The 10,619-nt window shown below is 39.0% G+C and overlaps 1 protein-coding gene across 2 annotated transcripts; it reads left to right on the top strand.

The window, feature by feature from the left end:
• The first annotated feature begins 3,038 nt into the window (after positions 1–3,038).
• On the top strand, positions 3,039–5,137 carry LOC5565192 (negative elongation factor B). 2 transcript variants are annotated; one of them, XM_021839421.1, is made up of 3 exons: positions 3,041–3,097; positions 3,168–3,276; positions 3,349–5,137. In XM_021839421.1, exons 2-3 carry the CDS (start codon positions 3,200–3,202, stop codon positions 5,036–5,038), a joined length of 1,767 nt encoding a protein of 588 aa, XP_021695113.1. In that variant the 5' UTR covers positions 3,041–3,097; positions 3,168–3,199; the 3' UTR covers positions 5,039–5,137. The 2 variants fall into 2 exon arrangements, with proteins under 2 accessions (XP_001649534.1, XP_021695113.1); XM_001649484.2 differs by having other exon boundaries at positions 3,039–3,276.
• Positions 5,138–10,619: the final 5,482 nt, after the last annotated feature.

The raw sequence follows: 10,619 nt of genomic DNA, 5'->3' as shown, positions 1-10,619 counted from the left end.
GAGAACAATAAGTCAAGAAACAAGCTATATTTTGAAATTGTTTATCGGCATATCGGTCTAGTTTGCTCGAAGTAAGACTCCTGGCCACTCCTATCTTTTCCCTTTCCTCTAGGCCTGCTTTCTCTTTATAGCGAGCTTCAGATGAATCCCTATTATGTTTTCCTGAACTTTGGAGTTCACTGCATCCTTTTCTCTTCTAATCACTCTAGTCTGCAACCATTGCTCACTGGAAAAGTTCAAGAATGCTCTGCGGGAACATTTCGGCCGATAACGTGAGGCTTCGGAGGCTTCAGCGGAAGATTTCATGACGACAAGTCCGAACAAACATCAAATCCCTTGCATCAGCTACCTCAGTCGTCAACACTGCAGATAAACTTGACATAAATAAAGATGCTTTGTGGAAAATAGGAACTTGTTACTTACCTTTTTGGTTCAATTTCTTGTTTTTGATTCCATTTCAAACAGAATTACAGTCCTCAAAACATGTAGGTAATGCAAATCAGATTAATTTGATGATAACAATCTAGCGAAAAGTGGAAAACAAATCGATGCGAATAATTCACGATCTGTCATAAATAAGTCTCCTCTGAAGCAGACTTATTTTTGACATATCGAAATCGGAGGGGAATTAATTTTCGAACTGCCAATTTTAAGTTCGATTTTGATTTGATTCACCAATTGGGACAGACCCTGATTGGTTGGAGAAACAGTGTTGTCAATAATTATTCTAATCTGGTCACTCCTGCTCCATTTTCTTTTTTGACAATTTCGTCCGCACTGATGGCAGCATAGTTAGTTTCAGTTTCAGCATCATCCAGGCAAGGCAGTAATGTTTGTAAACAAAACGGCCAGCAAGTTAAAGATGGCCTCCTAGCCGCTTCCGCCAAGTGATTACACCTTACTCTGGCTACAGAGTAAAATGCACACACCTTGATTTGAACAAAGGTGATGCAACTTCGTTGGATTTTTGCCTCATGACGTAGGTGTTGAAATCCCTGCTTAGAACACTGTTATACAACCCAGCTGATCGACCGAAAAACTTGTTCCAGGATTTTAGCGTGACACGAAGAAAATAAAACTATTTACAACAATTGCGTTATCATCTACATCTATTTCTCGCAAGTGAATAGTACGGACTAAAAACAACAACAACACAAATAATGTTTATCAGCAAAAGCTTCGTCATTCTATTACTTCTTAAACAAACACATAAACACTCAAGCAGTCATCGGAGTGATAGTTGTCATTACATCGACTGGGGTGCTGACTCTACTCTTTAATACCATATCGTCCCAGGGGGCTGTCATTACTCTAATTCAACACTCCTCCTTAATGCAGCCCCGTTTATCTGACTTCCTCATTCGGCTGACTCCTCCTGCATCAAAGCTAACTTCAGGTCCGTCGCACTCGGGCTCAGATTGGGTACCACTTCTAGTACTGCATTCGGTCCCTCGGTAGTGCAAAAGGTACCCAAGTTTGACACATCGCAGTACACTTTTCACGGCATTCTAGATTACCTTATGAGCCATAAATTTTTGGGCATTTGCAAGGGACATGGAGGTCTTTAATTTGTCTTTGCTAACTTCATAAACTTCTTCTAGTGCTGTAGATAGTACAAACTAGTGATCCTATATAGAGAGATACGCGGAAGTAAAATGGAAATATTTGGCAACAGACCAGCAGTGCTGATTTTGCTCGGCGTCGAGAACAATATTGTAACACGGACATGACTTCATCATCGCTAAAAATATTATTTTGTTTCGTTATAGATCTTTGAGCTACACATTCAAACCAATAAACAGCCCAAAAAATCAACAACTAAAAATCGCATTGAAAAAAATTAAAAAAAGAAAAATATTTCATTTATTTTGCTTCATGCAAAATTACTTTTACCGAAATAATTTCAAGTGGATAACATTACTCCTCAAGAAAAGTTCAAAACAAACATAACGCATGTTCGTTTGGCTCACACTTTGACAGCTCTCGCTGCTCGATTGGCTCACACTTTGACAGAAATGTCAGCTTCCGCGAATCTCTCTTATAAAGGATTTCTAGTACAAACCACCGATCTTCTTGCCTATAGCTATCACCTTGTTGCCATCCAGAATCTGACAACCACTCCGTCCAAAAACCACACTATATCCTTCTTCTGTAATACGGTTGACCGACAATACATTCCTGGACAAACCGGGTACATAAAGAACCTCCTTCAGTTTTACTTCAATTCGCTCTCCATCCATCCATCCATCTGGAAGCATTACTTCTTCACTACAAGGGTTCCACCAACCGAGACTGGTAGTCGAATTGGTCATGTGCTTCGTGCAGCCAGTGTCGATAATCCATTTTTCTTTAGTTACATCACCACTAGTAGTCATATTGAAACACACTCCACGATCTTCACCACTGCTTCTTGGACTCAGTTGCTGAAAAGTTGTTGATTTCACCTGTGGTTGCTTTTTCATATCGGCTTTCGTCTCATCCAGCAAAACGGTACAATTTCTTTGGAAGTGCCCTTCACGTCCACAATAGTAACACGCCCGAATAAAACTTCTTCTATTTTCAGACTGCAACGTGGACTTCATAGCGTTTTCACGCACATTTTCATTGAGTTTTTCACTTTTTCTTATCCACTCATCCAGAAGCTTTCCCTTCACATAATCCACTTTCAGGTCGTTCTCTGGTCGTCCTTCCAGCGCGGTAACAAGCGGATTATAAATATTGAAGCGCAATAAAATGGCGTTATACATTTAGAAAAATGTGCTCTTTCGATCAAGCTACAAAAACCGTGAAATTTTCATCACTAAAGAACCCAAATATCGTAATGCTAGAATTCAAACAGAAAATGATACAAACATGTTCCACTCGTGTTCTACTTGTAGCGTTTACTACCGAGAATGCAGTAAACTCAACTTTACGACATTTTATTCATCCGCCCAATATTCATTTTGAGGAGGCAACTTTCGTTCAGTGTTCGTTCCCTTGCAGCATAAATCGTTTACGATGACGATGATGGTTAGGAAACGTCATCATTCCGGGTAAACAAAAATGGCGATTGTTGTCTTTTGAACAAGTGGAACAAGCTCGGCTAGTTTTACGCGTATGTTTTTCTCAATTATCACGCTTTAGATTGTAAAATTTAGTCGTCAAATTCAATAACATCGTCACAGTTTGCCACCCGTAGAAATCGCAGTTGAAGACCATGTCCGCGCCGCCGAAATTTCCCGGCACCGGGCTGGAAGAGGTCAATGTTCCCGGCCAAGCTTATCTTCGAGATGCGTAAGTTATAAGCTCAATAATCAAACCAAAATATTTACCTGTAATGAATTGGAAAACCGTGTTTCGTTTTAGATTATCCTGCTGTGACGATCCGCTGAAAGCCATCGAAAACTTCCAACTGGAAAACGGGATCCTGCTTCCGTCGCTGCGGCCTATGCTTCCGCTGCTAGATTTGCACGGCGTTCGACGTCTCGATTTCCACACTTCTGTCCTGGAGGAACTCCGGGATAAGTTGATTGCTCACATTAACGAGGTGGGAGCTAAGGAAGGACGGGAGCGAGATCGCAAGCTGAAGGAACTGCTGGTCAAGAGCTTCCCGGTGGTCAGGGTCAAAGCCCTGCGTCCGGTTGTGATGTGCATCCTGAGGAACACCAGCCACATCGATGATAAGTATTTGAGGATTTTGGTGCGAGATCGGGAGTTGTATCAGGATACGGATACCGAAGTTAAACGACAGATCTGGAGGGACAATCAGTCGCTGTTTGGGGATGAAGTTTCACCCCTGCTGTCCCAATACATTCGCGAAAAGGAGCACATCCTGTTCGATCATATGAATTTGAACAATTTGTTCTTTACACCGACGCCGAAAGTTCGCCGGCAAGGGGAAGTCGTCCAGAAGTTGGCCCACATGATTGGGAACAGCGTCAAATTATACGACATGGTGCTACAGTTTTTGCGAACGCTTTTCCTGCGAACCAGGAATGTACACTATTGTACGTTGCGAGCGGAACTGCTTATGGCCTTGCACGATCTGGAAGTGCAGGACATCATTTCGGTGGATCCCTGCCACAAGTTTACCTGGTGCTTGGATGCCTGCATCCGTGAGAAGAACGTCGACATCAAACGGTCCCGAGAGTTGCAAGGCTTCCTGGATAATATTAAACGCGGACAGGAACAAGTTCTGGGTGATCTGTCGATGACGCTCTGTGACCCGTACGCGATCAATTTCCTGGCGACTTCGGCGATTAAAATCCTGCAGCATTTGATCAACAACGAAGGTCTCCCGAGAGACAACACAATCTTGATTCTTCTGTTGAGAATGTTGGCACTCGGACTCTCAGCTTGGATTATGATTGACTCGCAGGACTTCAAGGAACCGAAACTAGACAGTCAAGTCGTGACAAAGTTCCTACCAGCACTGATGTCTCTAATGGTAGACGATCAAGTGCGCAACTTGCACGCTAAATTGCCACCGGATGAGCGCGAGAGCGCCATTACGACGATCGAACATTCTGGCCCAGCTCCGGACGCTGTGGAGGCCTACATTCAGGAGAGTGCTGTCGCTTCCATTCTCGCCATGTATTACACCTTGCACACGGCTCGCCAGAAGGACCGCGTCGGAATCCTTCGGGTGATGGCCATCTTGGCTTCTTGCAAAGACGATCGGGCCTACGAGGATCCCTTCCTGCATTCGCTGATTGCCCTGATGATTCCCATGTCCGAAGAATTCGCCAACGAAGACTTCTGCACCGGACTGTTCGACGAGTTCTTGTTTGCCGGTCTCACGCGGGACAACGTCACCCGACATATGCTGAAGCTGCTGTGGTACATCCACCAGAAGTTGCCCCAGGGTCGATTGCAGACGTTGCTAAAAGCGCTGCAGCCGAACGCCCAGCACCACGAGAACGTCCACAAGCTGTACGAGAATCTGCAGAAACGGGTCATGGCAACGCACCACGAACCGATGCCGGAGCCGATGGAGACGGACTTTGATTCGCCGTTAAAGAGCGTTCCCACGCCGGGACCGCATTACGTTCAATGAACTGTTTTGGGGAAGACGTCGATGAATTAGATTATACATAAATATTAAATACTTAGAGTGTAAGAACTACAAAAATATAATCAATCGTAGAATAGTCTACAGTGGTCCAATTTCATATTCGTACAGGATACTGTTTCCACATCAAGTTAGTAAAAAACTATTAAATGAAGTATTGAGCTACAAATACTTTATCCACATTGAAGGTAACAGGTGTTATCTATTGTTTGCCAATCACAAAATGTTTCCATTTACATTCATCTTTGGATTAATAGAAAAGTATTGAATTGATGTCTAAAATTCACCCAATTCCATATTCGTACACCTACCAAAATTCATACGCACAACGTTCAAAACTAAATTTAGAAGCTCTATTTGATTACTGAAATGCTTTATTATGATGTTCAGATGTAGTGAAATACATTTGGACAATTTATTAGTGGACATATATGAAATTTAGGTAAAGTTATGAAAAATGCCAGTTTTCGAATGATTTTTGCTATTAAATCCTACAATTCGAACAATAACGTTTATTTTTGTCATTGGATCCAATCTATAGATTATACTCGTAAGCTCTGATAGAAATTTAGTTGAAATATATATAGTTTACAGAAATCATAAACAGTTTTTATCCCTTTTGAGTTCAGAAAATTGTTGTGCCATAGGTTCAAAACTCTTCTAAAATGATATTTTTAATCAATGTAAACCAAATTTTCATTCTAAACAACAGGTAAATGTTAATTTTAAATTTGCCTGTAAAAATAATTTGAACTACGAATTTTGTTTTACAATAAAGTACCCTAAACTACGCTGTACATACCTCCACATAATTGATGTCATCGTAATATTCAATTATCTTTGAAATAATATTCAAATTATATTCAAAATAGCACCCTATTTTGCAATTTATCGATTTTATAAGAAAAATACAAAATAACTTGAATGAGCAAAGAGCATTGATATAATATTTAATAGAATATATCCTGTTGTTTTCATAATTTTAAAAAACGTTTGTGTTGCGGTTATAATAATAATATTTATTCTTTAAATCTCTATAATCATGTTTGGTAGTAAAATGTAAATTAAAAATGATAATTACGCAATGTTTTGATAGGAACATTAACTATGGATTATGTATATACATTTAGGAGCCAAACATAAGGAAATTGGCTAAAATTTTTGGTTTTGGATTTGTTATAAATGTTATACTACCTAAGATTCAAAAGTATAAGTTGTCGATATCCACTCCTAGCTACTCTAAAACTGATTATACTTTTTTGAAACTTGTTCAATATTCGCAGTTATCATTACTAAGGAAGTGATGTTGAAAAAAATGCAATTTATTGTTCGACTTACCGAATATTTTAGCAAAAAACATGGGAAAACTGGTATTTTTCTTAAATTTACTTAAGTTTAAAATATGTCCGCTTTTAAATTTTCCAAATGTATTCTACTGCATCTGAACAACACAACGAAGAGCCTAAGTAATCATCTAGTCCATTAAAAATTAGTTTTGAATGCTGTATATTTCTGTTTTGTTAGGTGTACGAATATGGAATTGGGTCAATTATAGACACAATCTCAATACTTTTCCATTATTCCAAAGATTTATGCAAATGAATAGAGTTTGTCATTGCCAAACAATAGATGACACCTATAACCTTCATTATTGATAAAGTATATCGAAGTCCAAGCACCATTTAATAGATTTTTACCAACTTGATATGAAAACAGTGACCCGTACGAAAATGAGATTGAGCCACTGTATGTGAGTATTTGTCACTTTCATGGTTATAGACACAACTCGGAAAGAACAAAAAAAAGAATTTATTCCCGGGCTGTCCGACCGGAACGTGGGCAGAGTTGCTCGATGTCACCATCAATGCTTAAAATTTGCTGATTTGTACAGGCCGATTGCGATACAAATCGGATCATTCCATATCACATCAACATCATGCTGTCTACTCAATCACCAGTGCATTGATGGCGATAGACTATGGATATCACTGATGGGTTAAGTTTAGCTTTAAATTAAGCAGGTAAAATGGCAATTTATCAGTACCGTAAGGACGCCATTCACCGCTCATGATATCCCAATCTTAGTCATATCATCGGAATACTGTATATATTTGATCAGGCATTGCAGAATTCGCTCTCATTTGAGTATGAAGCACGATCAAAGCAAGCAAAGAAAAACATCCCATCTGTTGCAGTCCACGATCGTCATTGTATCGCAAGGTGTAACAAGTCTGATAAATGGAAGCAGCGAGCGAGATCCCCAAAGAGAGAGCGATAAATCCATTAAAATAATAAAATAAAATCCATTTTTCTCGCTTGTTTACCGTTGGGGATAGGTGTTTTTCTTTACTGGCACGATAAACAATCCACGAACTTCCAATAGCAATAGTGTCCCCCAGACTTGGAGCATGTTTAGAGGGGTTTTATCATACACTACTATCCCCCCAATCTGATCAAAGTTGTAGCAGTATACGATAAACAGTCTCTCATAATATGCAGCATGTTATGATAGTTACAGAGAGCGATACGTGAGAGATTCTCTCAATTGTCTCAGGATTCAATCCCTGTGTTTGATACAAAATTTAGCCGAATACCGTAAAACGGGGTGAATAGAAAAAGTGGGGCGAATAGAAACAAAGTGACCTACAGGTAGAAATGTGTCTACACTGAGCTCAATCTCCAATTGGAATTTATGTGCAGCGCCCATAGATTTTTGCAATCAAGCTTGGCATTTGCAATTAATTAGTTACGCACATAAAAAACAAAAGTTTTGTCACGCTCATTTTTAAATGCAGTGCACACATAAAGCAAATGCAGGTGCAACTTATTTCAAACGGTCACGCTAATATATTTTATCTCTGATCGCATGTACTAAATAAATGAACTAGTCAAATAAATTTCCTATTTTTCTTTTTGTAAAAAAATGACGATGAAAATCAAATACGCATACAGTAATACACATTTATTGTGGACAATAAAAGTTAATACATATTCTAACGGGACCCAGTTAGAAATCCATGAAAATCCGTCTTAATGTTAGCAGCTGCGGGGATGATACCAACAAGAGCGTCGGAGTCTGTACGAGTGCTGCTGGAGAATGTGGAACCACTGTGTTCTTCCATCGCCACCCAGCGCATCGCGTGATTTGGCAAATAGTCATTGCACGAGCGGGATACGTTTTCATTGGAGTTCATCGTCTTAGAATCTGGTTCCGACACGATTGCATTTTTTGGGACAGCTGTAACATAAGAAATAGCTTATTAACCTGTATTGTTTCAACCATTTTATAATACTTACAACTTACTCTTGCTATCCAAGATATAATTCACTGAACATTCACTGAATATTCGGCTGAAATGCGATGTGTATTACTGTTATAAAAATGATAATACTATGGGAAAACTCGTACAGTAGCAGCAAAGAAATAAGATGGCGATAATTTTTGCAACCGTTTACATACGGGTTTGTGCCTTTCAAAAATATTGGCAGCTTAAATAGGTTGTACTAATGTAACCTTTATAATGCATTGCAATGCTAGTGGTATCTACATGCATAGACTTTGAATTTTATTGTTCACAAATAAAATTTAAAAGTGGCACATAAAATAATGTTGGAGGCAGAAAATCTGCTTCTATATGGTTTTCGCACATAAATTATAATGGAGTTTTAATATCAGTGTATTATGTAAAGATAAACTTAAAAAACCTACTAAAATATATTTTTTCCATTAGTTCAATAGTAACAGAGTATCGACAGACTATTTTCAAATCATAAATTTTGCTACATTTTGCTTAAACAAAATAAGAAGAAAATATTATAAGTTCAACCATTTTTGATAGCTTGAAACATCCGCCATTTTTGACATTTTGCAACATGATCAAAAAATGAAATTGTTTTTAAAAATTTCAATTTTTTTCTTCACTAGGTGAATTCGTTATGATATTTCTTTAAGATGCACTCGAACAAGTGTTAATTTTTCCATTTAAATGAAAAAAATATTGATACTTACTGACCAGTGTTTCTATTCGCCCCATTGCGGGGTGAATAGAAACATACAACATTTTCACTAATATTTGTACGAAATAATTTTTGTTTTTTAATGACAATCGGGGTCTCAGCTAAGGAAGACGGGACCCATATTTGAGAGTAATAAAAATGGTTTTTATCTACACGGTTTAAGTTGTACACATTCAAACATGTCGGAGAGTGTTTCTATTCGCCCCATTTTACGGTAAGTTGCAACATGTAAAAACTTTAAATTGACAAAAAAAATTCCAGTGTGTACATCACCTTGTTTTCACAAAAAAAAAATATTTCTTGCGGTGCACCGCAATGATTGTCACTGTTTTGTTATTGTTATTATGGCCGATCAAAAGTGGCCTCCGTGAATTTAAGCTAAAATAAGCATTGCTTCGTCGATTTGATCTTAAAATTTCTATCAACGATCATTATCTAGGTACGTACTGTTCATTTGAAGTTTTTTTATCTGGATAAATCAATTATTTTATACGGAAAAAGTGCTAATTATTATGAGCGGCAAATGGTGTCCCTTTGGAACCAGATGTCTCCAATCACCGCTCGTAAATCTTTGTTTTTATTTATCTCTTTTTAGAATGGCTTAGATTCGAAAAAGAAAAGCATACTCCGAAAATGATTTGCCAAATGCCTTGATGGTTGCTCGACGCGGGATATCCATCCGTCAAGCGGCGATACAGCATGGAATACCCACTGGAACGCTTCGAGACAAACTACGAGAGAAATATCCAGTCGGTTTCAAACCAGGCAAAGAGTCCGTGTTGACAGAACACGAAGAATCTAAAATTGTCAATTGGGTTACTTCTCTTGCCCGAGCGGGATTTCCCGTTACTATGAAGCAGCTTCGAATAAGCGTAGGACAATTCGTAAGGCAGACAAAAAAGGGCACTCCATTAAACAACGGTATACCGGGGAAAAAATGGGTTTGTCTTTTTTTGAAGCGACACCCAGAAATATCTCCGAAAACCCAGTGTCCTAGCTCGGTACAGAGCAACAATCACAAAGGAGCAAATCGAAGCATGGTTTGGTGAAGTGCATACCTACTTGGAACAAGAAGATCTGGTTTACCTTCTGGATTGTCCAGACAGAATTTTTAATCTTGCGAGCTGGTTGTCAAGAAAAGGAAGTGTTTGGCGATGAAGCAGACTAAGCATACCTACTCAGTGTTCGGAAACGACGAGAAAGAAAGCTACACTGCTCTCTTCACTGCCACTGCTGATGGCAAACTGCTTCCACCACTCGTGATGTTTCTGTATGAATGTCGACTCCCTGGTGATATCATCCGTAGTGCTCCAGCTGATTGGGGAATAGGCAAAATCGTTAGCGGATGGATGACAGGGAATGCATCTTATGAGTTCCTAAAAAACATTTTCCAACCATGGCTAGAAAAAGAAAAAGTCGTTCTACCCGTACTGCTATTTGTCGATGGCCATAAAAGCCATGCAACGCTTATGAGCACAAACTTTTGCGAAAAACATCAAATAATACTCATCTGCCTATTCCTCAATTCAACCCAAGTAAGTCTCGATAA

The sequence above is a fragment of the Aedes aegypti genome, chromosome 1, assembly GCF_002204515.2.
Source record: "Aedes aegypti strain LVP_AGWG chromosome 1, AaegL5.0 Primary Assembly, whole genome shotgun sequence".
Classification (NCBI taxonomy): Eukaryota; Metazoa; Arthropoda; class Insecta; order Diptera; family Culicidae; genus Aedes; species Aedes aegypti.
The sequence above is the reverse complement of the archived record's forward strand: the minus strand, read 5'-3'. Positions and strand labels throughout refer to the sequence as shown.